The sequence below is a fragment of the Anabrus simplex genome, chromosome 1, assembly GCF_040414725.1.
Source record: "Anabrus simplex isolate iqAnaSimp1 chromosome 1, ASM4041472v1, whole genome shotgun sequence".
NCBI lineage: Eukaryota > Metazoa > Arthropoda > Insecta > Orthoptera > Tettigoniidae > Anabrus > Anabrus simplex.
In genome coordinates this window covers 625720663-625748340 of record NC_090265.1, presented here as the reverse complement: position 1 = coordinate 625748340, position 27678 = coordinate 625720663, and the positions used below count along the sequence as shown (strand labels likewise).

The 27678-nt window shown below is 39.5% G+C and overlaps 1 protein-coding gene across 1 annotated transcript in view; it reads left to right on the top strand.

The window, feature by feature from the left end:
- The first annotated feature begins 1695 nt into the window (after positions 1 to 1695).
- Positions 1696 to 27678, top strand: part of LOC136871206 (coiled-coil domain-containing protein 6) — a 151207-nt gene continuing 125224 nt past the window's right edge. The window contains exons 1-3 of the mRNA XM_067144965.2: positions 1696 to 1811; positions 1916 to 2155; positions 2337 to 2486. Of these exons, the coding sequence (XP_067001066.2) occupies positions 1940 to 2155; positions 2337 to 2486 (366 nt within the window). The 5' untranslated portion in view covers positions 1696 to 1811; positions 1916 to 1939. The remainder of the gene's footprint in view (positions 1812 to 1915; positions 2156 to 2336; positions 2487 to 27678) is intronic.

The following is a 27678-nucleotide window of genomic DNA, read 5'->3' as shown; positions in this document are numbered from 1 at the left end:
GGAGAGGCCAAAATAGCACTAGATGATAAATTTAGCAATCGCACAAGAAGGGTGAACCATTCCTTAGCTACGCCAAACAGTTGGACAAACAACGTGCATCACAAAATGAGGGGGGATTTGTCTCCGCAGCATTTGATATACAGTCAGTTTTGCAGATTCCGTCATCTGATGTGTCTCTTATTTATTACATGAGAAAACTGAACATGTTTAACCTAACGATCTATGAGTCAGCTCCTTCTAACAATGCTTATTGTTATGCTTGGACAGAATTAGAAGGAGAAGAGGAAGTTCAGAAATTGGTTCATGCCTGTTACATTGGGTAAATCAATTGCCTCCTCATATAAAGGAGTTTTCTCTCTTCTCTGATACATGTGGAAGACAGAACCGAAATAAATATATCTGTGCCTTGATGCTATACTTAGCGCAGAAATCCAAGCTGGATAAAATAGAACACGACTTTATGGAATACATGGAAGTAGATTCTATTCATAGTGCAAATGAAAAAGCCAAAAAGCATGTACCAGTATATTGTATTCAATTCAGGACTGGTTGACTATATTTAGGACTGCAATGTCACTAAGGAACAGGAACAAAGAGAGTGGACTGTATGAAGTCAAGGAACTGAAGTTTGGTGACTTTATTGACCTCAAGGATTTGGCAAAGTATTATTCCAAAAATGTATCATGCCTGGTACAGCTCGCTCCCAGACTGCAAGATCATTGATAGAACTCCAAAACCTGCAACTTTCGGTTCTGAAAGTGAAGATGATGATCACTAAACAGAGCATAAAGGGTATGCAATTAATAAGTTATAAATATTAAGCTCTAGTAGATATTCACTATTTAGCTGTAATCCCTTTATAACATTACATGAGTATATCGGTAATTCTTTTAAAATAATGCGTATGGTAGTATTTTTGCTCTGATTGGCAACTATGATTATGTAGGTACCTAAAATGTGTTATGTCTTCAATATTAAAAAATGTAACGCCTTATTTGGTAAGTTGAGTATTTGTTCTTTTTACGGTCAGCAGTGATCTGTTACCTTTATACCACTTGTTTTGAGCAATTGTGGTCTTACTATCACATTAAAAAATCATCCATCTAGATAATTACCGTCGGTGAATCTCATTAAGTCAGAATTCCATAACTGTGTTGCTATGTCAATCACCAGTGAAAACTCACTAAGTCAGAACAACTCGATAATTAACAAAATAAAAATTATACTGACGTAAATAAAAGTAAATATAAATTAAATAAGGCATTCCAAAGAGTCTTAAACAATTTACAATTACTTTGGTTAAGATCAGACCCTTACTTTATAATGAAAATGCCAAAACTGAACTCTTACATTGTCCCCAAACTAAAACTCCATTTTCCCACAATAAGCAAATCATGACTTAGTGAGTTTCTCCACCAAGCCCACGATATGATATAACAGAGTGGTGTTGAATTCAAAGCAGAGAATTTTCGCTATCGTGGTCATTGACCTTAATCTTTAATTCACAAAAATGTTTTAGGGAGTGAATCATCCCTTTATTTAATGGAATTGGTTTATGAATAACTGAAGTACATATCTTCTTGATGCAGCATTATGTTTTCTAATTAAAAGCGATGACGTATAAACGGGAATGAGTAAGTCTTTCAGTATTTTACTCCCAGTGTGTGGTATCCCAAGACGGCTGTGAATATGGTGGCAGTTTCTTCGCATGAAAACAGAACAATTGACTAACGTCAAAATTCTGGTGTGTGAGAGACAGGTATAATTCATTAAAGCAAACGAACCGAATTAATGTTAGAGCGTGAATGAAGGTAGGGAATAGAAAACGTTCATTGCGTGTGTTTCTGGTGTATCTAATGGATTTTGGCTGCTTTTACTTTCGTATATATTTGTAAATTCGTGTTCTCTGATGCAGGTCCCACGTTGGGAATAAGAAAACATGGCGGATAGTGCAAGTGAGAGTGATTCCAGTTCTATTGACGGAGGTCCAATAATGATGCCTCCGTCTCCTGTGACTCGTGAACAGCTGCAGAAAAGGATCGAGTCCTTGCAGCAGCAAAATCGGGTGCTAAAAGTAGAATTGGACACTTACAAATTACGAGTAAAGGCATTGCAAGAAGAGAACAGAGGTCTTCGGCAAGCATCTGTGATAATCGTAAGTTGTACTGTCATTATTGCCGAATTGTGTGCTTGACAACTCTTTCGGTACTTGGTAGTTTAACCTGAATTATATTTTCATTTGTCCCCCTAAATTGGCGTAGCAATACTTGTCCAATTGTCTAGCTTTTCAACAGAAATTCAAATGCTATCAATCATTATTTATTTTGACATTTCAGCAAGCTAAGGCTGAGCAGGAAGAAGAATTTATCAGTAATACGTTGCTCAAGAAGATTCAAGCATTAAAGAAAGAAAAGGAAACTTTGGCTCATCACTACGAGCAAGAAGAAGAATGTCTCACTAATGATCTCTCGAGGAAGTTGAATCAGGTAGATCACCCTTCATTAATGATTTAATTAGTTTAATTTTTTGCGGTGTAATGAATAGTATGAATACATATTATCTGTCAATCATCTGGTTATTAATGGAAGATTTTCCTACCAAACCATTGAAAAATACTATTTGATTGTACGGTTAGAAATAGAAGATTGGATTTCATACACGTTCAGCAAATCATCTTGACACTGCAAGAGCTAAGCAATAATATTAAATCCATGTATTTCAGTACAGTATTGTATGTAGAATGCAGGCAGCATAATCTAGCCTGGAAAGCCCACTTAGCTGGTGTGATTTAGTTAGGGACATTAAGACATGCAAAATAATGATAGTATATTGCCTTGCTTTGTGATATTGAATATACAGTACATTTATAAATATACGTACATGCTTTCCAGCGTTCAGTCCGCAAGCCTCTGTGAATTTTCTAAATGTTGCCACAATCGTCTATTTGCAACTAGTGCTGTGGCCTCATTTAGTTCTATACCTCTTGTCTTTAAATAGTTAGAAACTGAGTCTGTCGCCATAAAACCTATCTTTGTCGGTGCGATGTTAAAAAAAAAAAAAAAAGAAACGAGTCTAACCATCGTCTTCTTGGCTTCCCTCTACTCCTCTTACCCTCCATAACAGTGTCCATTATTCTCCTAGGTAAACCTATCCTCCTCCATTTGTCTCACATAACCCCACCACTGAAGTCGGTTAATGCGTGCAGCTTCATCTATCGAGTTCATTCCTAACTTAGCCTCCATCTCCTCGGTCTGAGTACCCTCCTACCATTGTTCCCACCTGTTTGTACCAGCAATCATTCTCGCTACTTTCATGCCTGCTACTTCTAACTGATGAATAAGATATCCTGAGTCCACCTAGATTTTGCTTCCGTAAAGCAAAGTTGGTTTGAAAACAGACCGATGTTAAGATAGTTTCGTTTGGGAGCCGACTTCCTTCTTACAGAACACTATTGATCACAAATGCGAGCTCACCGCATTGGCTTTACTACACCCTGATTCAATCTCACTATATTACCAACCTGAGAGAACACACAACCTAAATACTTAAAATTATCTACCTGTCCCAGCTTTGTATCTCCAATCTGACATTCATTTCTGTTGAATTTCTTACCTACTGACATCAATTTAGTCTTCGAGAGGCTAAATTTCATACCATACTCATTGCACCTATTATGTTCCAAGATATTAGACTATAGGCTTTCGGCACAGTCTGCCATTAAGACCAAGTTGTCAGCATATGCCATCTCATCATGCTGAATCCTTCCTTGCCACTTTATACCTTATATGCCAGGCTGCTTACTACATTTCCACCTAAATGAATCCTTCCTTGCCACTTCATACCTTTCAGCAGATGATCCATGTAAACTACGGACAGCCTTGTCTAACCCCAGTTAGTACCCTGAACCAAGAACTCATTCTACCATCAATTCTCACTGCAGCGCAATTGTCAACATAAATGCTTTTGATTGATTTTAATAATCTATAGTCAATTCCATAGTCCCCCAGTATGGCAGACATCTTTTCTCTCGTTACCCTGTCGTATACTTTCTCAAGATCTACGAAACATAAACACAACTGTCTATATTCTCATAACATTTTTCAATTACCTGACGCATACTGAAAATCTGATCCTGACAGCCCCTCTGTGGTCTGAAACCACACTGGATTTCATCCAACTTCCTCTCAACCACTGATCGACCTTCCCTTCCAAGATGCCAGTGAATACTTTGCCTGGTATACTAATCAATGAAATACCTCGGTACTTGTTGCAATCCTTCCTGTTCCCTTGCTTATAGATAGGTGTAATTACTGCTTTTGTCCAATCTGAAGGCACATTACCAACACTCCATGCTAATCTTACTACTGTATGAAGCCATTTCATCCCTGCCTTCCCACTATACTTCACCATTTCAGGTCTAATTTCATCTATTCCTGCTGCTTTATGACAGTGGAGTTTATTTACCATCCTTTACGCTTCCTCAAGCGTAATTTCACCAACATCATGTTCTTCCTCCACATGAGCTTTGTTGTTCGCGACACGGCGAGGAATATTTCCTTTTACGTTGAAAAGATTTGCAAAATATTCCCTCCTCTTGTCCAGTGATTCCCTGGGATCTATTAAGAGTTCTCCTGATTTACCCAAAACACTGTTCCTTTCTTTTTTCCCCCCTCCCTTCCTAAGATTCTTTATTACTGTCCAGGAAGGTTTCCTTGCTGCTTGTCCTAGCCTTTCCAGGTTATTACCAAAATCTTCCCACGTCTTCTTTTAGGATTCATCAACCCTATTTGTTGCAGTCTGTTTCTTTCATCTCTGTACAATTCCCTGTCTGCATCGGCCTTTGTTTGGAGCCATTTCTGGTAATACTACTTTTTATGTTTACAAGCTGCTCTCACTTCATCCTTCCACCAAGATGTTCGCTTTTTCCCATCTTTACACACAGTTGTTCCTAGATATTCCCTTGCCGTTTCTACTACAGCATCCCTGTATGCCACCATTCACTTTCTATGTCCTGAACCTGCTTACTGCCCACTGTTTGAAACTTCTCACTGATCATATTCAGGTACTTCTAATTTCCTCGTCCTGGAGATTTTCTATCCTTATTCGTTTGCAGACAGATTTCACTTTATCGTAGGCCTTGAGATACTTAGTTCACTACAGATCAGATAGTGGTCTATATCATCGAAAAATCCCCGAACAACCTGTACATTCCCAACAGACTTCCTGAATTCGAAGTCGGTTAAGATAGGGTCTATTATGGATCTGGTACCCGTAGCCTCTCGTGTGTAGCGATGAATAGCCGTATGCTTGAAGAATATATTCGTAACTGTTAAACCCATACTAGCACAAAAGTCCAGCAAACGCTTCCCATTCCCATTAGCTTCCATGTCTTCTTCACATTTACCAATCACCCTTTCGTATCTATTTCCAACTCTCTCATTGAAATCGCCCATTAGCACTATTCTATCCTTGCTGTTGACCCTGACTATGATGTCACTCAATGCTTCATAAAACTTGTCAATTTCATCCTCATCTGCACCCTCACATGGTGAATACACCGAGACAATTCTCGCCTTAATTCTTCCAACTGCCAAATCTACCCACATCATTCGCTCGTTTTCGTGCCTTACAGAAACTATGTTGCGTGCAGTAGTATTCCTTATGAACAGCCCTACCCAAGACTCTGCCCTTCCCTTTTTAACACCCGTCAATTCTTCCTTGTTATCTCCCCTTAACCGAATATCACTTACTCCTAGTACTTTCAGATGCGTCCTCTTTTCTGAGTCACTCAGTTCTACTTTCTTTCTTCCTTCCATAAGCTCCATTAATATTGGTAGCTCCCCATCAAACTCCATTTCGTTCGCCAAGTTGTTTCCAAGGAGTCCCTCGCCTGTCAAATGGGAGTGGGACTCCATTACTCTCATAGGTCCAAGGCTTGCTTAAAATGTTCCGAGCTTGGTCAATTCATGAAGCAGGATGTTACCCTACTTCCACATTGTCCAAGTGAGGATCTCTCCTCTAATGGGTTGGGACCACGGTGGATTGTATAGTCATAGCCGCGTGAGCATAAGGAAGGCCATGATTCAGAATATGTGCGAGATGCCCTCTCCCATTCCATAGCAACTGGTATCCTAACTCTCAGGGCCACTTACTAGGCCACTCAGCCGTTGCCCATGGTTCACGAATTAGGATGTGACTACAGTAACCCACACCATGAACCATATTTGTAAATATTCGTTAATTGTTTTGTTGGTTGTTTTTCAATAGAAATTTTTTTTTTTGAGTTTGATTACTAGTTATTTTTCTCTGCTATTTTACAGTTTTGCTCTTACTTCACTGTCTTATACTGTCTTTGGGTGGGAGCAGTTGAATTACACCCATGTTATCCCCTGCCTGTTGTAAGAGGCAACTAAAAGGGGCCTCAGGGACTCTTCACTTGCGAGTATACTATTATAGAGTTCACCCCGCAATGATTTTAACATATCAGTTTCAGTGTTGCTGTTCTTACCTAGAAATGGTTCTTGAGGAGAGATGTGTTCATTATGCTTGCCAAGGACCAACCTGCCTCCCCCAGAAGTATACCGTATAATCTTGAATACTACCTGCGCTGTTTTTTTCGAAAACATCGCCTCCAAAAGTTCATATCTTCAAATCCAAAATTGGGTGCGGGTCTTATTTAAAATTTTGGGAAACTTATCTTTCCGAATGCGCGTAAATCGGGCATCACCACCGGCGCGGCTTGGCATTAATGGTCTATACGCTACTTCCGAGCTTGGCATCAGTCTCGCGCACAGTCTTCAAGTATCAACATGAATTCCACAAGGCGTTTGCGATCTTTTACTGCAAGTGAGAAACTGAAAGTAGTTTGGAAAGCTGAAATTATTGGAAATCTTGCCGCTGATAGGAAATGCGATATTGACAAGTCGTGTATTCGCGATTGGAGGAAGGAGAAAAATGTACTATTAACATGTAGTGGTGATCGTAGAGCTTTTCGTGGACTGAGTGTACAGTTTCAAGAAATTGAAAAACTTTATAAATATGTGACAGAAAGGCGGGAATTGGGATATGGTGTGTCAACTGAAATGTGCCAGCTTAAGGCATTAGAGATCGCAAAGGAACTTTCATCGGAAGGGTTTAAGGCAAGCCGAGGATGTGTTTGTAATTTTTATAAAAGAAATGGTTTGAGCGTACGAAGGCGTACCTCAGTTTCACAGCGTCTTCCTGATGCCTACGATGAGAAGTTATTGTCGGTTCAGCATCACATAATTCGGTTGCAGAAGGAAAATACATATTTGCTTTTCCAAATTGGCAATGCAGATCAGACACCAGTCTACTCTGAAATGCCAGTGGACAGGACTGTGAATGTTAAGGGTTCGAAAAGTGTAACCATTAGAATAGGTGGTAATGAAAATCAACGTTGTACGGTAATGTTGTGTATTCTTGCCGACGGAACCAAATTGCTGCCGTATATTGTTCTCAAGCGAAAGGCACTTCTTAAAAATCTACCCCCTGGTGTTATCGTCAGATCTCAGAACTCCGGCTGGCTGGACAGTTCACTTGTGAAAGACTGGGTAAAGTGTGTCTGGCAACATCGCCCTGGTGCATTATTGGGACAAAAGAGCTTGCTTGTTCTCGACAGTTACTGCGGCCACACAACAGACGCTGTGAAGAAACATACCAACCTAGCAGTCATTCCGGGCGGGATGACATCTATGCTACAACTGCTGGATGTCTGCGTGAACTGTCTGTTTAAAGCAGCCTTGAAACAGCTCTATACAGAATGGATGGCGGCTGATAATCGCACACTGACGCCAACTGGTCGCATTCAGCGCCGGGAAGTTCAGCTGCTGTGTTCGTGGATTTTGACGGCATGGAATCGTATCCCTGGAGACCTCATACGGAAGAGCTTCAGGAAATGTAGAATGTCTAATGCTATGGATGGCAGCGATGACGACATCTTGTGGGAAGGTGATGGTGATGAAAGTTCCGAAGTTGGTACTGATGATGATGATAATGAATGAACTCGTTGGATATTGTTCTGGAAATATTTGTTTACTTTTATTTGTATTTTCTAATCAATTGATGTGTGTTAGTAAAGATTGTAAATAATTTTGTCTTCACTTTTTTTAAAAATTTTGTTCTTTCAAAATAAGGGTGCGGGTCTTATTCGGTGGTGGGTGGTATTCGAGATTATACGGTATTTGCTTTTATCCATATAGTGGTCCAGGCGCCATTATCCATGCTTTTCCACCTACTATCATGGGCATTTGCTTATAGTTGGAACATGATGAAGTCATTCCCACCAATGAAGAGGCAGAGGTTGCATTACCAACCACTGCAGAAGAAAAATTGCTGAAGAGGCCGGCTAAGTTTGACATTCGTTGGACGATAATCTTCCTCCTTCACCGTTACGCTTTCTCTTTTCCTCCTCCAATCTGGGGGCTTACATCTATTTCTTATAACCATAATCACTCTCACCTTTGCTGTACTGAATGCAAAAATTACTTACAAATCACAAAAAAATATTACTCATTATTACCTTAATGGAGAGGAGGGTACAGTTCACCAGTAGCCTCGAAGAACTCGTGCGCTCGGGTTTCCAAGGTTTAAACAGGAACTCCGTTAGGTAACCTACAAAGTGGTCTTTCTTCATTCTAAATCCTGGAATTGAGGGACTTCTGTTTTTCATGTGTCGCCATCTGTTTTCTGTATTGTGCGTGTGTACAGACGGCCTATCATTAGGCATCGCCCTCTTATCGCCTCTGTCACATGCCTGTTCTTCCAGCTGTCAGTGAACTGAAGGCAGTGGTTAGCTCATAGATGTACATAATCTTCGTCCTCCAGATAGTCGTATTCCTTCCAGCAGTCTGAAATGATAACCGTTTCTGGCAATACCCAATCTTTGATCATTGCCAGCAATGCATACTTGTCGTGTCTTTCAACAGGTGCAACATAAAAGATTTTTGCAATTCCTCCTTTCCACACTTTTAAACATCCACTGACCCTCGGTATGCTGACATCTATGGTGCTTCGATTTACCAAACTTGCTTTTGCCTGGACCCTCTATTTTCTTCTTATTGGTTTCTACCCAAGCAATGCACAGCTCGTGACAAAAGTTACTGCAATCAACAATTGTATTGGGCGAAAAATCTAATACTTATTGATGAATAGAGTGATAGATATGGACAGATTTCACCAAAGGACACTAAAAAGAGCAATGTCAAATAAAGTTATTTTAGAATCTCGGAAGTGTTCTTCCTCCCACTCTCGTACCACCTGCATTCTTCCCGCCTTCAGGGCGGCGACGGCACCTCGAAACAATATTTTGTCTTTGACACACAATTTCACAATACCTCGTAGTACTAATTAAGTTGTGTCGTTCAAAGAATTCAGTGAAATTGTCATGATTCTCCTTAAAATCGACTGAAAACTGGTTAAATTTCATCTCGCATCCAACGTGCACAGCCATATCAAACCAACAACCAACAGTTGGCAGCATTGTCATTCTACTTACCCCAGCAATACTAGCGCTACTAGTGGATAACCACCTAGAGGTGCCTTGTGTTGCTAACCTTGCAGGGCTGACTCTATACTTCTGCTCTTGGGAGCATGGGTTGGTGACCTCGGGGCCCATCTGAGTCCTGACTTTGCTTCTACGTACTTATTTCAGGCTCCTCACTTTCATATTCTGTTCTATCAGATCTCTCTCATTCTTTTCTGGCCCCAATGTTATTAGGTTTGTGAATCACACGGAGACTTCTGTTTTCATTCCATTTGTGGCCTTTGTCTTTCTTTGGCCGATACCTTCATTGTTTGAAGTGTCGGACACTTTCCAATTTTTCGCTCTCATTAGTGTACTTCCTCGTAAAACATAACCACCACCACCACCACCACCAATCTCATACTCTTGTTGCTGCTCATTGCACTGATGGATGTTATTTTATTTTGGCTGCCATCTTGCTAAATTTCTAGCTCACTACAGTTCTGTTCATACGATTGGTGTGTTCTGATAGGTTTCAGCACATGGCACCGAGCAAAGGTGCAGGTTGCCACATGTTCCGGCTGATGTTACTATAATCACAATCAAAGCCTCTTGATTTGCACTAGGCTCTGTAGAAAATTATATCTATGTAGAGATCGGGCCAGCTAGGAAGGCATCTGGGAGCGCGTGCGCACTTTGGACTATCTCGCATAGCGTAACCCCTCCTCACAGAGCTCCTGCTACAAGGACAGTTCAGTGCATAAGTTTACACTCAGCTGCCGCGCTCTGCTTTCTAATTTGCCGTTCAGTAGTAACTGTGGTTAGTAGTGGTGTACGTTAGGCCTATCTGTGACACTATGGAAGGCGTTAAAAGTAGCCTGCATCGTAAGGTGCTAAAGAGTCAGTCTCGTGCAGCAATCTTGAACGTTATAGACTTTATTGGAAAGGGAGGCAATGGAAGAAAAGTTCGTGATAGATTGCAAAAAAAAGTGCAGGAAAGAGTAGCAGCAGCTGTTGGAGTGCCAGAAAGTTATTTGGTACGGATTAAGAGCGAAAAACGAAAGAATTAGGAAAACCTATGGATAGTCAAACAAAAACAGAATGTGCACAAAGAATATTACTGGATTGGACGACTTTGACGAAGGTGCCGTATGTCGTATTGTTAGCAAATTTAATTTAGATGAAAGATGTTTACCTACAGTTTCAAAAATTCGTGCAAAGTTAGGTAAAGACTTAAAGTTCAAAGGATCCATAACTAGTGTCAAGCGAATTCTTCGATCATTAGGATATCATCAGAAGAAAAAACTGAGACTAACAAGCGCATCCTAATGGAAAAACATGACATAAAATACAAAAGGTTTGTTTATTAAAAAAATGCCCAGTATCGGGCGGAGGATAGTTGTACATGCTGGCGGTGAAATGGGTTTCATCGAGAACTGTCTGCTAATCTGGAAGTCTGGCAGCAAGAGTGGCGACTACCACGATGACATGAATAGTGACTTTTTTTTTAAGAGTATGAAAGATAACTTCTACCTCGCAGTGTTCTCGTAATTGATTACGCGTCATATCACAACAAGGAAGTAGATCGTGCTCCAACCTCCAGCTCACGGAAAGTGACGATGATCTTCTGGCTAGTGAATAGGAACCTTCCACGCCGTAAGACGATGTACAAACATGAGCTTTATGAGCTTATCAAATTGCACAAGCCGGCACACAAAACCTACGTCCTAGATGAACTCCTGGAACAGTACGGACACTCGGTAATTCGACTGCCCCCATATCACCCTGAATTTAACAGTATTGAAATAATGTGGGCAAAAGTGAAGAACTGGGCAGCTTCTCATGGCACCTTCACTATTGACGACGTGGAGAAACTCACTTGACAGTAATTCGTGTCAATATCCACCGAAGACTGGAACATAAGGGATGGGGAACATTTTAAAGACATTATGGAGTCCTTTGCGATCCAGCTGGGAGCCGACGACACGTCATCCGGTGAGGACGACAGAAGTGATGACGGAGGACTCGGTGGAATTGAAGAGATGTAGTGGACATTATAAAACAAGAATGTGCTCATTTTGTGAATAATTATAGTGTCATTATTTTATTACTTATTACTTCTAGTGCCATTTAAGTTATCTTCGTATACATACGTTGTTACTCAGCAAATGTAGACCCTTTATGGTGTTTCCTTTTATGAATTATATTTTGTTTCTGTACCTGAGAACAATTATATAATTATATATGTCATCTCGTTAAGTCACATTTCTTATTTTACAACAAAACATTGGCATTAAGGAGCTAGGGACAGACGATCATATAGTCTAACACTGCTTTCTCAGCTTAAAGCAAAAGTACTTATTATTATTATTATTATTATTATTATTATTATTATTATTATTATTATTATTATTATTACAACTGGGGAGAATGACCAGTACCTCACCCAGGCGGCCTCACCTGCTATGCTGAACAGGGGCTTTGGTGGGTGATGGGAAGATTGGAATGGATAGACAAGGAAGAGGGAAGGAAGCAGCGCTGGCCTTAAGTTAGGTACCATCTCGGCATTTGTCTGGAGGAGAAGTGGGAAACCACGGAAAACCACTTCCAGGATGGCTGGGGTGGGAATCGAACCCACCTCTACTCAGTTGACCTCCAGGCTGAGTGGACCCCGTTCCAGCCCTCGTACCACTTTTCAAATTTCATGGCAGAGCCGGGAATCGAACCCGGGCCTCCGGGGGTGGCACTTAATCACGCTAACCACTACACCACAGAGGCGGACATTAGTATTATTATTATTATTATTATTATTATTATTATTATTATTATTATTTCGTTTCACCCTCTTTGGGGTATGTTGATTCAATTCTTTCTCTGTGTGTTGTTCTTTTCTTAGTGCCCAGTATTTCTTCATTCTTTCTGATCTTCGTTTCTTCTCGTCTTCCAAGATAATATATGTGCCTTTTAATGTAGATTTGTTTTGGAACGTTATGTTTTCTTCTTTAGTTATTACTTTAGCTGTTCGACCGAATAGTGATTTTTCTGTAATTTTTAATTCTAACAAGTCTTTTTCAGTTTCTTTAAACCAGTTCGGTTTTGTTACGAGTTACGGAAGAAGTCAAGATTTGTTCGGTTAATCATAGAGTTTATTCCGAGGAGAAGATGACCATAAAAATTTATCCTCTTTCTTCGCATAGTATCTGAGAGTTTTCAATTTTCTTGTAGCTTATTATTATTATTATTATTATTATTATTATTATTATTATTGAGTTATTTTACATGACATGGCTTAGGTTATGAAGCCTGGTGTTATAGCAAACCATATCCTACACTGTACATTTACAGCGTCGTAAGGTTAATTTTAAATCAAATTATAGTTTAAAAATAAGGACTACGCAAATTGATACACGGAAAGGATTTTGACAGCTAATGTAAAAAGAGGTTAAATTATGTTCTAACTCCTTCAATCTATCTGTCATCTGTAACACTTCTAAATGCATTCATTTCGGGTAGGTATGTCTGTTATATGCCTTTGCTGGCAGGACCTAGTGTTTACAGTGCACCATGTCTTCTGGTATAGGCTAGAGCAATTTTGTTACTTTCATTGATCTGTCTCTGTCTTATCCTTGACGTTGACAATATGAAAGTGACTGAGGTATGAGCGATGCTAGTAATGCCATTCCATGTGCAGCCAGTCCCTGCTATGAATGGTGTGAACATGTTGCTCATAGGGTCGGTTAGTGCATGCATTTCAGTGGGCTTGGCAGACTGATATGTAATAGCAACTTCTGGCTCGGTGAGGAAAGCAACGGGAAACTACCTCACTCCTCATTTCCCTAGTACGCCTCTTCAGTGATGCCTAGGCCATCTATGACAGCTGATGGCAGAGCTGTTGAGGATCCAACCAGCCTTAGGGCTGAAGACTGAACATACATACATGTCTGTTATTTTCAGCCGGAAGAGAATTCCACTAACTGATAATCTGCGGAGTGTTACATGTCAGTTAATACAAATATTTCGGGTCAACTGTATGTCGCCACAACACTGAGCGAGAAGGGGAAGTCGGCGGTCTCGCTCCCACGGCTCTGCTTTCTCACTCGCACACTTCCCCTCACCGGATGTCTTCCTAGCTGGCCCGATCTCTACAGGAAAAATGAGTGTGTTAGCATAATATTGAGTATTGTTAATATTTTTCCAAAGTGGCTTAGCAGTAATTTTATCAGCCCAAATATCGTAAGTCATACTCCTCATTCCCCTCTCTCGCTGGATTTTATCAGTCTATCTGGTCAGTTGATTTCAATTTTTAGATAGATTTGAGTAGCAGAATGACACGTTGATTGGCCTGCTCATTGTTCTGGGTTGAAATTCATTTGAAATGGGAGAAATATCTAAGAGGTTTTTATATATTTATAAAAAGGAGTAATCTGTTGAACCCTGCCGTAGGTGTCTGCACTCTTCAACGTGACGTTGACATTGAAATGAAAGTTGTGATCGGTAAAAGTCCGTCCTTTAGCTTGTCGTTTTGCATGGGTTTGAATCTCGTGATCATAAGTCATGAGACCTCTTTTTACTGAAATCTGAATTAGGAAAAAAGCTAATGTATTCTAACCGCAGGATGTGATTCTCAGTTTCTAAATTCTTGCATGTTTTGCCCAAAAATTCAAAAATTGAAGCCCGTGTGCCTTAATAATAATAATAACAATAATAATAATAATAATAATGTTTGTTTGTCCAACCCTTGTCTCGTTTCTCTACAGGGTCGAGTATGAGGTGAGAAGAATCTGTCATGGCGGGTTTTTATGACTGGCTGTCCTTCCTGACGTCAAGCTTATAAGAGAGGTTAATGAGATGAAATGATTGATGTGGTATATTATAGTATAAAGGGAGAGGGTGAAACCTGGCGCTATCACATACCCGACTCCTGTCGAATAGCATCAAGAAGTGAGCTCAAGGCTTAACGTAACCATCTGACGGATGAACCACCATCAAAAGTGTCATATGCCCATGTCAGATGAGCACTGCGGAGAGGTTTGAAATTTAATCCAGGCTTTTGGCACGCAATCTAGTGATTAGAAATTGTATACCACTACCTCCCCTACCCTGCCAAGCAACATTCTGATCGTGAAGTTTTTTTGACTAACGGGACTCACACCAGCTAATCATGGTGTCAGACCATTTAGACTTCAACGCCTTAACTATCATGGCTACCAGGTGGGAATAATAATAATACTGTAAGCAAACAAACATAATACAGTAAATATTATGAAAATTCAAAAGGGTGCTGGGACCATCTGCTATACTTAAATGAATTCACTTTTGTAAATATCAGTTTGTATTTGTATTGGGTACAGTGATGTGGGGATCCAAAAATGATTTTTATCACATGTACCATTGTAGGAACGTAGGCTGCCAAATGCAAGATCTAGTGTGGTGTAAGAGCATCAAATATCTATATGTAAGGGGAATTGTGCTTTGTTAGCAGCTTCCTGGCAGTATTTATGACACTGTGGCATATATTTACTGTATGTGAGTGTTTGTTGTCTAGTGAATTTGTGATCATTTGATATTGTTTTTTTAACGCAAGTCTACAGTATTATGTTTTTTTTCTATGCCATAGGCGATACTCATCTTGTTTTGCCCTCAATCCATAGACAACATTACTAAGAGAGACACTCGATATATTTATTTACTATATTTGCGTTTGCCCTAAGTGTCAGCCATTTTATTCTATCTGCCATCAATGCCATGGAAACTGTGATAAAGACGGAAACTATGCATGCTCTTATCGACGTTGCCATTGAATTGGAGTCTACACCTGTTGGCACCATTACAATGGACGTATTTTGGATGGATAGATATTACTACCTTAATCTTTAGGGTCTGCTTCTCCAGTTTGGGCGTTGGGGCCAACATCCCCACACCATAAAAAAAAATTGTTACGAAACGCCAAGATATAGCCTCGGATTCAAAACAGGACAATAATGACAACTGGAAAGTCAGTGGTTAATGAGAGAAGGTCATGAAACAATCACATGCTGAAGTGTGGCATTTGGAATGTAAGGTCACTGTATACTTCTGGAGCGGTTAAGGTGTTGGATGAAGAACTGAATAGGTATAATCTAGACATAGTGGCACTGCAAGAGATGAGATGGTCTGGAGAAGGGATGCATAAAGATAAATTCTATAGCTACTTCTGTAGTGGAAATGCGGGAGGCAAACATCAATTTGGAGTTGGTTTTGCAGTAGCCAATAGACTGAGAGGGAACATTATGGACTTCAAGGCAATCAACAAAAGGATATGCTGGTTAAGAATGAAAGGAAACTTTTACAACCTAACAATGATTTCATTCCATGCACCTACAGAAGAAAAAGATGAAAAAGACAGCTTCTTCGAAGATCTAGAATCAATATACGAAGGTGCACAATCTTACGACGTAAAAGTATTCCTTGGTGACTCCAATGCCAAAGTAGGAAGAGAGACTCTTTCAAGACCCTATATTGGCCCAAATAGTCTATACGACTTCTCCAACAACGTAATGAGTCTAATCAATCTGGCAACTTCAAAAAACTTACGGATTATGAGCACCTACTTTCCTCACAAAAACATTGATAAAATAATCTGGAAGTCACCTCACGGAAACATTCAGAACCAAATAGACCACATACTAGTGGATGCTAGACAGAAATATTATTGAGAAAATCTCAAAGAGGTGCAGAAATAGGATCAGATCACTATTTTGTAGTGATGACTGTCCATGAAAGAATAGAATGCGATAGAAGCAGGGGAAGAGAAGCAGACCGGAAAATTAACCCACATCTAATGAGAGAAGATAATATTAAGGAAAGATATGCTCTTCAAATTTGAAACAGGTTTGCCACTTAGAAGATGAGGAAGATGATGTAGACAAACTATGGTCCAAACTCAAGACCGGAGTCCTACATGCTGCGGAAGTGGTGCTGAAACTGTTGGAGAATAGGAGGAGGAACAGAGGATGGTTTATTGATAGGTGTAAAGATGTTATCAAAAAGAGAAGAGCGACCAAAATGTCGTGGCTGACAAACGAAGATGATGAAAGAATGAGGTTGGAATACATGGATTCAGCCAGAGAAGCAAGAAAAGTGTGGGTATATAAACAGAAAGATAACCCTGGCAGAAGAGAACAAAATGTTGGGTAATACAAGAGACTTTTATAGAACCTCAGATACTTCAAGGAAGGATATATCACAAGGGTAGATATCATCAAAGATCAAGCAGGACAAATGATAACAGATGAGATGAAAGCTATGGAAGAATGGGAAAACTATTTTGAAAATCTCCTGAATGTGGAAGAAATATACAGAGAAAATAGAGCAACAATACAAACAGTGGAAAATGAATTGCCTAGCAGGGAAGGAGTAGGAGAAATCATAAAGATGCTGAAGAAAGGGGAGGCACCAGGAACAGATGGAGTACTTGCAGAGATGTTCAAAGAGGGAAGAGATATCTTACAAGACAGAATGCACCACCTGATCTGTGTAATTTGGAGGAAGGAAAGGATCCCGGCAGAATGGAAACAGTCAGTCATCTGCCCGATATTTAAGAAAGGAGACCGAATGAGTTGCAGCAGTTACAGAGGAATCACCTTATTCTGTACAGCATATAAAATCTTGAGCATGTTACTACTAAAACGATTAACACCATACGTCGAGGAAGTACTTGGATTCCAGAAAGCAGGGTTCAGAATGGGAAAATCAACCATTGACCAGCTGCATATAATAAGTCTATATTAAAGAGCACACTGTCTATTGGTGGACTTCCAAAAAGCATATGATAGTGTGAACAGGCAAGCAATATGGCAGGAACTGGAAAGGGCACAAGTTCCAAGGAAACTAATAAAACTAACACAAGCACATATACAAGAAGCAACGTGCTCAGTGCAAGTGAATGGGAAGAGGTCGGAGAATTCCGAAGTGAGAACTGGAGTGCGACAGGGAGACTGCCTCTCCCGCCTTCTGTTTAATCTGGTACTAGAAAGAGCACTGAGGAAAGTAACAAACCTAGAGACAGGAATTCAACTAGGTAGAAGAATCAACACCCTGGCATACGCGGATGATGTAGTTTTGATAGCACAGAATAGTTAAAATGATAAGAGTTTTAAGGGAAGAAGCAATTAATGTGGGCTTAAAGATTAATAATGGAAAAGACCAAATACCTTGTAGTGAGCAGAGAAAAAAATAACATACCCTTTGATGTGGATGGAGAAATCTTTGAAAGAGTAAAAGCATTTAAATATCTTGGAGCAGTATTCGGTGAGAGGAATGAGATAGACAAGAAATAATGGCTAGAATTCAAGCAAAAGACAGAAAGAAAGAAAAAAGAAAAAGAAAGAAAACTTATGATATTTGAGAATGCTGTGCTGAGACAGATTTTTGGACCAGTGAAGGATAGGGGAGAATGGAGGAAAAGGAAAAACAGAGAACTTCAGGAATTGTACAAATTGCTAGACATTGTGGCAGTGATTAAACCGTTGCCTACGCTATAACACAAGGCCTTGAAATGAACTCATGGAAACGGGTAGCATCCTAGTTCACCATTCAGTCGCTAGGATCGCGTTCTTGCTCCCTTGTATTCGCATGGCCGTATATGTCAATAAGTAAATTATATCCTAAATAAAAAGAGCTGAATGTTTTTGCGAGTATTGACAGTACTTTATTTATAGAGCGTTGCTGCATTGGCTTGGATATGTCAATGAAGTTTCAAAACTTTCCTTTTGAGGGGCTTCTTATCAAGTTTCAAAACTTTCCCCCTTCTACTTGAGTGGCTCGAAGCAATGTTGTCTAATAGAGGTCTTAGAAATTTTCATTGTAGAAAAACAGCTGGTTTATCGTGTTTACACTTTCTACACTTAATTTCACTGTTGAAAATGTCTTTCGAAAAAAAACCGTACATAGTAACTCTCTTTGGGGCAAGTACTGCGTAGCGGAGGTGACAGATTCCGTCGTTCACTGCAGAAGTGCCACAGACGATGATTTTCGGTATCTGAGGGCTCCTCAATCTTGACAACGAATAAGACCCAATGATGGACTTTGAATAGCTGGAGAAGAGATATGTTCTAAACAGCCTTTACAGTCTGTTTATTCTTTCGCCACACGAACCATAATGTCATTATATTCCGCTTGGCGTCTTAGGTAGCTGAAGAAAAGCTCGATGTCATCGCTTGTTAGGTTCCTCGTCAATGCATAATGAAAATGTATACTTATGAGGTATTTTACGCAGCCCACAGTGGATTGGGTAGTCAAGATCTATGCCTGATACATTTCCCTCATGCATCTTTTTTATTTTCTCTGAATGCATTTGAATTTTCTTAATATAATGTCAAACCAAAAACCAAACCCCATGGCACTACAGCCCTTGAAGGGCCTTGGCCTATCAAGCGACCGCTGCTCAGCCCGAAGGCCTGCAGATTACGAGGTGTCGCGTGGTCAACACGACGAATCCTCTCTACCGTTATCCTGGGCTTTCTAGACGGGGGCCGCCATCTCACCGTCAGATAGCTCCTCAATTCATATCACGTAGGATGAGTGGACCTCGAACCAGCCCTCAGGTTCAAGTAAAAATCCCTGTCCTGGCCGGGAATCAAACACGGGTCCTCCGGGTAAGAGGCAGGCACGCTAACCCTACACCACGGGGTCGGCTCCTTAATATATGACAGGAAATCATTAATTAACCAACTGAGGCGTTCATCTTCAGTACTAAAAGATGCTCGTTTGTTCTCATTCCTGGAATATGTCCCATGTGAGGTGTTGCAGGCGTCATGCGTATCGAAAAATTTCATAAAATGCTCCATAAAACAAATGATTTATTTTAAACTGTATTTAATGCTCTCGGGACAAACCACCTCCATACTTTTCAAACCAGAGATTGTTCTGGGGGGGGGAAATAAAATACGGTACGGTATTTTTAGCTCTTGCTACATTCATTTTCTCCAAATTTGTTGGGCGAATTATTTTTCTGGTTGGTTTCCTAATTTAAGATTTCTGAGTTTGAAGAGGCCTCTCAAATGACCGCCGGTCACGGTAGCAATGTTTACAAAAAAGTCCAGTGACAAATTTTGGGATCGCCCGATTCTTATGACGTAACTCGGATCAAAACTTAGGAACCTAATTTCATCAGGTGGAAGCCGTATCTAATGCGTAATACTTCCTCTGTATAATATTTCAAACTTTGAACATTCACTGGAAACTTGTGAAACGAAATTTCATTACCTTTAATTTCTCGTGAATAAACCATGACTGGAACTGCGATTGCTTAACATCAGACGAATGCATAATACACTCACAACCAACTCAGTTAATAAACACGTTCAAAGGCGCGAACCTGGTAGACAGGGGGCAAGAAAGCGACCCTAGCGGGCCGGCACTGAACTTCAGTGTGACCACTTCGATAGCGTTTTACGGGCTCTATTTCCAGGCCTTGTATTATAACGTAGGCAATGGATTAAACAGAGGAGGATGAAGTGGTGTGGACACGTAATGCGTCGAGAAGGTCAGGTAACCAGACAGGTGGTGGAAGTAAACATCAGAGGCAAAAGACCAAAGGGAAGACCACGATTGAGATGGATAGATGGGGTCAGAGAGGATATGAGCAGAATGGGCCTAACCGAAGAGGAATACACCGATCGAAAAAGGTGGAGGAGGCTAATTGGTGAGGCCAAAAACCAACTACGGTTTGTGTGGCCAACATAGTAAGTAAGTAAGTAAGTAAGTAAGTACTATATGGGGAGGACAGCTGAATCAGAAAGCAATGGAACCAACTAGAGGGAAAAATATTCTACATGTGGTGGTGATTATACCAGATGATGTCTATAGAGAAACTGAAGTGACATGGTGAAAGTGACAATAAAGCTGTCTTGTCGTAGTTTAAATGTGATAGAAGGGAATGTTGTGAAAGGAGGACTCTACCATGTGGTTGATAAGAGAGGCACGGGGGGGGGGAATTATGATCAATGGAGAATGGTAAATAAAATGTAAACAGCCTATGGGATGGATTTAAAGCAATTGTTGAGGAGTGCGAAAACAGGTATGTACGTTTTAAAGTAGTAATGAATGGTAAGGACCCATTATAATAGGGAAATGAATTTTTTATTTTTTTTGCTAGGGGCTTTACGTCGCACTGACACAGATAGGTCTTATGGCGACGATGGGATAGGAAAGGCCTAGGAGTTGGAAGGAAGCGGCCGTGGCCTTAATTAAGGTACAGCCCCAGCATTTGCCTGGTGTGAAAATGGGAAACCATGGAAAACCATCTTCAGGGCTGCCGATAGTGGGATTCGAACCTACTATCTCCCAGATGCAAGCTCACAGCCGCGTGCCTCTACGCGCACGGCCAACTCGCCCGGTGGAAATGAAATTAAGGGGGTGGTGCAGATTAGAAAAATACTTATGAATGATTGTAGGAGTAAGGAGATATTGAAGGAGCTTATTAAGAAATTGAATTTAGTGAAAAAGTCAGCTATAGATAACATGATGGCAAGCACAAATGGCAGCCATATGAATTTTAGGGAGCAATGGTCGGATATGTATAGATACTTGAAGGCAGAAACAGGCTCCCGAAAGCACTTTCCAGGGATTTTAATGAACAAGTGGGTTATATATGCAAATTCTTACAGAAGGCAGAAGTATTCAGTCGGCAATATGTAAAGGTAGTGGGATATATGGATAATATCCAGATACAGAAGGTGACTAATACTGGTGAATTACTGAAATTTACCTCTGGTAAAGTCATTTAGAAAAAGGTACAAAGCTGGGATTGATAAGATTTCTGAGGATATTTTAAAGTATATGTGTTGGGATAATGTGCCATATCCGAAATACTTATTTGAATACTGTTTGCATGAAGGGGCGTTACAAAATGAGTAGACAATTGCAATAGTAGCCCCAGTGTAAAAGGGAAGGAGTGACACAAACATAAAGCATGTAATTTCCGGCTAGTCAGCTTGACATGTGTTATATGTAAGTTCTGATTAACACACAGGTTTGCAAAATTATTAACTGGTTTGATAGAAGGCAGTTCAGATTTAGGAAAGCTTATTCCACTGAAATTCAACTTATAGAATTCTAGCAAGATGTAACATATTTTAAATTCAGGAGGTCAAATAAACTGTATCGCTAATGACCTATCCAAAGCTTTTGACAGGGTAGATCCTGAGAGATTAATGATGAAAATGAGGGCTTATTGGACTATACAAAAGAGTGGTTGAATGGGTGGCTAAATTTCTAGAAAATAGAACTCGGAGAATTAGAATAGGTGAAGTTTTATCTGATCCTGTAATGATTAATTATAATATTATTTTCATTTCCCACTAAGTACTTTTGACAGATTTCGGAAACGCCGGTGTGCAGAATTTTGTCCTGCAGGAGTTCTTTTACGTGTCAATAAATCTACCGAGACAAGGTTGATGTATCTGAGCACCGTCAAATACCACTGGACTGAGCCAAGATTGAACCTGCCAAGTTGGGGTCAGAAGGCCAGCATTTCACTTGTCTGAGCCATTCAGCCTGGTCTGTAATGATTAAGAAGGGGGTCCCACAGGGCAGTATTATTGGACATTTAAATTTTCTTATATATAAATGATATGAGTAAAGAACTGAATCGCAGATAAGGCCTTTTCAGATGATGTTATACTGTATGAGTTGCAGGATCGCAAGCAACTGCAGGGAGACCTAGACAATGTTGTGAGATGGACAACAGACAATGGTATGATTGTAAACAGGATGAAAAGTCAGGTTGTAATTTTCACCAAGAGGAAAAAATCCTCTGTTTTGATTCTGTATTGATGGGGTGATAGTACTTCATGGGGAACACTGTAAGTATCGAAGTGCTATAAGGAATTATCTTCATTGGGGTAATCATATTAATGAGATTTTTAAAAAGGGTTAGAGATCTCTTCACATGGCTATGAGGATATTTAGGGGCTATAGTAAGGATGTAAAGGAGAGGGCATACAAGTCTCTGTTAAAACCCCAATTAGAGAATGCTTCCAGTGTATGCAAGTCACGCCAGGACTACCTAATATGAGAATGGGAAATGATCCAAAGGAAAGAAACATGATTTGTTCTGGATGATTTCTGACAAAGGAGCAGTGTTACAAAAATTTTGTCAACTTTGGGGTGGGGAGACTTGGGAGTGAACTGCTATTTCATATTGCTTGGAAGTTGATTTTTCTGTGTATTGAATAGAGACGTTGTAATCTTTAAATGGCACGTTGAATACCCCTTTACTTCTTTTGGAATAACTACCTTTCTTTTTAGAAGTAATTGTTCAGGAATTTTTGTTTTTTTTGTTTTTGCTGAACCATTTTCTTATTAAAATTCATTGGCACTTCTGTATTTTTCATTCACTGTTTAATTTCACATAATTTTCAACTATCTTTTTTTGTCCGACATATACTTGCCTTGTGGTAGTTTAGGAATCACACTCCTGTCTCATGGACTTAAGTTGATGGAGAAAGTGGTAGAAAAAAGATTATGAAAGATCATTGAACCACAGCTTGAGAAAGAACAATACATATTTTGAAGTAACAGATCAACAAAATATCTCATTTTTGCCATTAGGATGATAATGGAAAAACATTGGGAAAATGGAAAAAATGTCATCTTTATCTTTCTGGACCTGGAAAAAGCCCATGACAGCATACTGAGGTATAAACTTTGGGATTGCTTGAGAAGGAGAAATGTTCTAGAATTTCTCATCAGTAAAGTAAGAATGTTGTACAAACACTGCCAGAGCTGTGTAACGATAGGAAATGGCTATTCCAACTGGTTTGTAACAAGTAAAGATATTTTCATATCAACATTACCGATTATGAAGAAACAATGAATTGTACAAAACATGGCAGTACATCAGGTGGGATATAAAAACAAAGAATTAAATTCTTTGTCACCTCTACTATTTATCACAGTGATGGATGAGTTAATGAAAAGAGTGAAACAGCACTGCAAGAAGAGTGCATTCAAGGCATTTGCATTTGTAGATGATGTGGTGATTTGGGGAGGTAATGAGGAAGTAGTTCAAGGAAAGATTAATGCTTGGAATTGTCATTTTAAGGAATTTGGACTTAAAATCAGCCTTAAGAAAACAGTTGTTATGACAATCAACAGACAAAAGTCAGGAACAAATATCACAGTAGACGGACAGAAATTACAATAAGTTAACCACTTCCAATACCTCGTTAGTGTCCAGACTGAAGTTAACCGATCGAATGCTGAAATCACAAACAGAGTTCAAAGAGGAGCTGTCCTTTACTATCAGGTTAGAAGCCTTTTCTGGGACAGCCAGATTCCAATACTAACCAAACGAACACTTTATTAAGCTCACTTCTTGCCCATAACAACGTATGGCCTTGAAACTTGTATCATCACAGGCAGAGATAAAAGTAGACTCCAAGCTGCAGAAATGAAATTCCTCTGGACAGTCTACAAAAATCCAGGAGAGATAATGTCCACAACGAGAGGATTTGCCAAGAGATTCAAATAAGAGACTCGTTATGTGATACCATAATCAGATCAAGTTTGAATTGGTATGGCCATGTAATGAGAATGGATTCTTGCTCAGTACCTAAGGAATGATTGGAGAAAACCTTAGACACCAAAAGACACAGAGCAGACATCGAAGGAGATGGATCGAACAAGTGAAACAAGATCTAGAACATGGAGGAATGGATTGGAACAAAGTACAGGAAGAAGAATGGTATGTGAATCGGCTGAAGTGGTGAGCGCTCATACGCCGCACCTGGGAAACTGGAGACGGTTAACTGATGATGATTGTAGTTTAGGAATTTGTTCTTATGATATTTTCATATCAACATTACCGATTATGAAGCAACAATGAATTGTACAAAACATGGCAGTACATCAGGCGGGATATAAAAACAAAGAATTAAATTCTTCTGACATGTTTCAAGAATGAGCGACGACAAGCTCTCTGAAAACAAAAATTCATCCATTGCCGTTCCCCATTTAAAGGCGGATGCCTGGCCATAATTAGTGTTTTCTGACAGAATCGTTAAAATCCCAATAGGCACAGCAGCATAAATCTTCTTCTTTTCTAGCCTATTTCAATCCACTGCTGGATATAGGCCTCTTCCATGTGCTTCCATCGTCTTCGGTCTTGAGCCACTTGGATCCAGCGTGTTCCAGCCAACAGCTTTATGTCGTCGAGCCATCTCTTCAGGGGTCTTCCAATGCCTCTCTTGTGTCCCCATGGTCTCCAGTGAACAATCCTAGAGGTCCACCTGTTGTAGTCTTGTCCTTTAAAAGAAAATAACTAAAAGTCAAACAAATAAAGATATAAACGTAACTTCTTTTGCATTTCGTTTCTGAATGTTGAGTGGAAATAAATGTGACTCACCCTAATTTTGAATATCCACATTTTGTTCCTGATGCTATTCCAAAAAGCACCCTGTCCTGCACAGTGGTAGACCGCACTACTTGCATTTGAATGTTGTCGTTTTGTCTCTCCCAGAAGCTGCCCTATTTTTCATTTGTAAACACAAAACACACACTTTGGCACAACCAGGTATCTTCACAGTCAAAATTATCCGTCATCGGCAATTATTCATTGAGACTTGTTAATTTAACTACAGTCATTTGTAAATAAGAGGGCTATTGAAATCATATTACATATTGTACCAGGAAGGCATAGGCCCTGGCACATCAGGTTATAAAATTTTTAATCATGAAAGAATAGCCGAGTTGTGACATAAGGAACAGCTGTCCGAGGGAATGTTCTCGTCTCTACTGCTCCGTGTAAGTGTGTGGGAGACAGCGAGAGAGGGGAACAAGGTCAAGTGACGTCAGCGTCACATGTATCTCACCTCCCCATGGAAACACCCAGAAACAATTTTGTAACTTCTAAACGACTCGACAGATGAAAATGAGAGAAACACCAACATGTAGCCCACATTTCAAATGTACAATGTTGAAAATTTGAAGTCAATCCACCTAGTAGTTTAGAATATATGACAGGTAGAAGTTTGGAATGCATAACCACCCCTCTGTCGTCTGACCCAGTGAGCTCGCTCCCAGCAGAAATAGGTCAACGACTTAAGGGTATAGTCAGTTGAAATCTACAAGTCGGTCATGGCTAGAAGTCATACTGCTCCGTCGCACTTTGGGAGAGATGTGTAAGTCATAGTCTAAAAATTTGAATTTGTGTGAGATCGTAGTAAGTGAAGCTTCAACCGTGTCGTGGACGTGTGAGATGTTATAAAGTTCTATAAAATCGAGTTTGGTCGTATAAGATTTACGGATTTCTTGAACAAGTGATCTTGCTATAGAGACTGTACATCTTGGTAGAACTGAGAATATCAGTGTTTAATTTACCATTTGACAGTATTATGGACTTTGTTAATTCCTCATATATTTGAACTCTGTCGTGATCATTTACAGTGACAAGCATAATAGGAAATTGTGCGTGATAAATCAAACCTTCAATTAATGATAATTTCATTAGTCTTGAGACGCATTTCTCGTATACAATTACGATTGTGAACTATTTGAAGTACTATTCCACTCAAATATTCAGTAATTAATAGGACTGAGTGTGGCTAAATTTCACGTTTTTCCTTGAACATTCGATTAGTGTCATAAGAAAAGAACTGAATATTAAGGACATATTAAGGAACTCTTGAACTCATTCATAAAAACCACTGAAGCAGTGAATATTAGGATTCAAGAGACTGTTCTAAAAGTGACCTTAATTGCATTTATTTGAGCATTTAACAGACTGTGATAGTTATTCTTATACTGAATTATGACATAACCTGTGATTATTATGAACTGTGCTAGTGTCTCATTTCATGTCTTATAAACTGTGTGGTGAAAGACTGTGCTTTCGACTGCAGAAGCGAATCATTTTATTACTACAGTAACTTGACTTATAGCTCGAACTGTGACATAGACTGCGCTATTCCAAGTCACATATTTAATGCCATAGTACAAAAGTGAGAATACAAACTGTGCATTCGGACTTATTTCAGTGTGAAATGAAACTCATTAATGATAATTAATAGCCCTACAACTCGCTGTACAGTGCCAATTGAACTTTCCCGTGTTTCAACATTTCTTTTAAAACACCGGAAATCTTGGCGAAGTGTCGTAATATCACACTACGTAGGACGTCATATCCAGCGTGGGACTATTCGTGGTGTCTTCGAGGGACATTTGTGGTATCCAGCGAGGGATTAATCGTGGTATCTGCAAGGGATTAAACGTGGTGTCGTCATGGGATGGAACGTGTTATGCCGCTGGTGCTGAGTTCGAGTTCAGACTGTTCGCTGCAGAAGCTCCAGTCACCAAGCTGCAGAGCTGTACTTCATCCATTTTTATGAGCAGAACACAGGTGATAAAAGTGCATTTTAGCTTTTCTCAAGTGAGTCATTACACTTAGACAATAACTGATCTTTTAGTAATACACTCAATCATTGAACAGTGATACATTGATCAAATGAAAGTGCTTTGTAATTTTTAATCGTGAGAATTCTGCTTGTAGAAATTGTAGGAGACTTCAAGTCATATTTCAATGAACTTTAGGTTTCTCTTCAAAGTTGTGTAAACTGAAATCATTTCACAATAACTAGATGAACTAGGGCTTGTCATATAACAAGTGCACTATTTAACAATCTTGTATAATTTGCTTAGATGAACTGTAGAATTTCTTCAGCAAGTGATTGAAAATATTTAATTTGAACTATAAGATTGCTAAAGCAAGTGTAAGTTAATATTATGTTTGATAATTTTAGAAAGACTTTAGGTTTTCACCACAAGTGATGAATTTAATTTATAATTTAAAAATCTTTGTAAATCAACAAGTAGTTGAATGAAGTTCTATGATCAGAGTGTTATTTTGAATTTGAGTTTATATGAGAGATCCTAGATGAACTGTAGTGTGTATTGAGATCTTAGAAAACTGGTATTTATTCTGAACATTAGTAACATCAAGTGGATGTATCTGATAATAGCGGCACATATATTTCATTTACTTAATTACATTCTGAAGAGATCAATTGAAAATTTAATTTTGATGAAGGAGAAGCAGGGTGATTTGCTTGAGATTATCAATAAATATGTCAAAGATTTGAATTACCATCTATTATTCGCCCTGCAAAATCATCCTTCCCATGCTCTGGCCCCATAACTATTTCCCAGTACAATATATT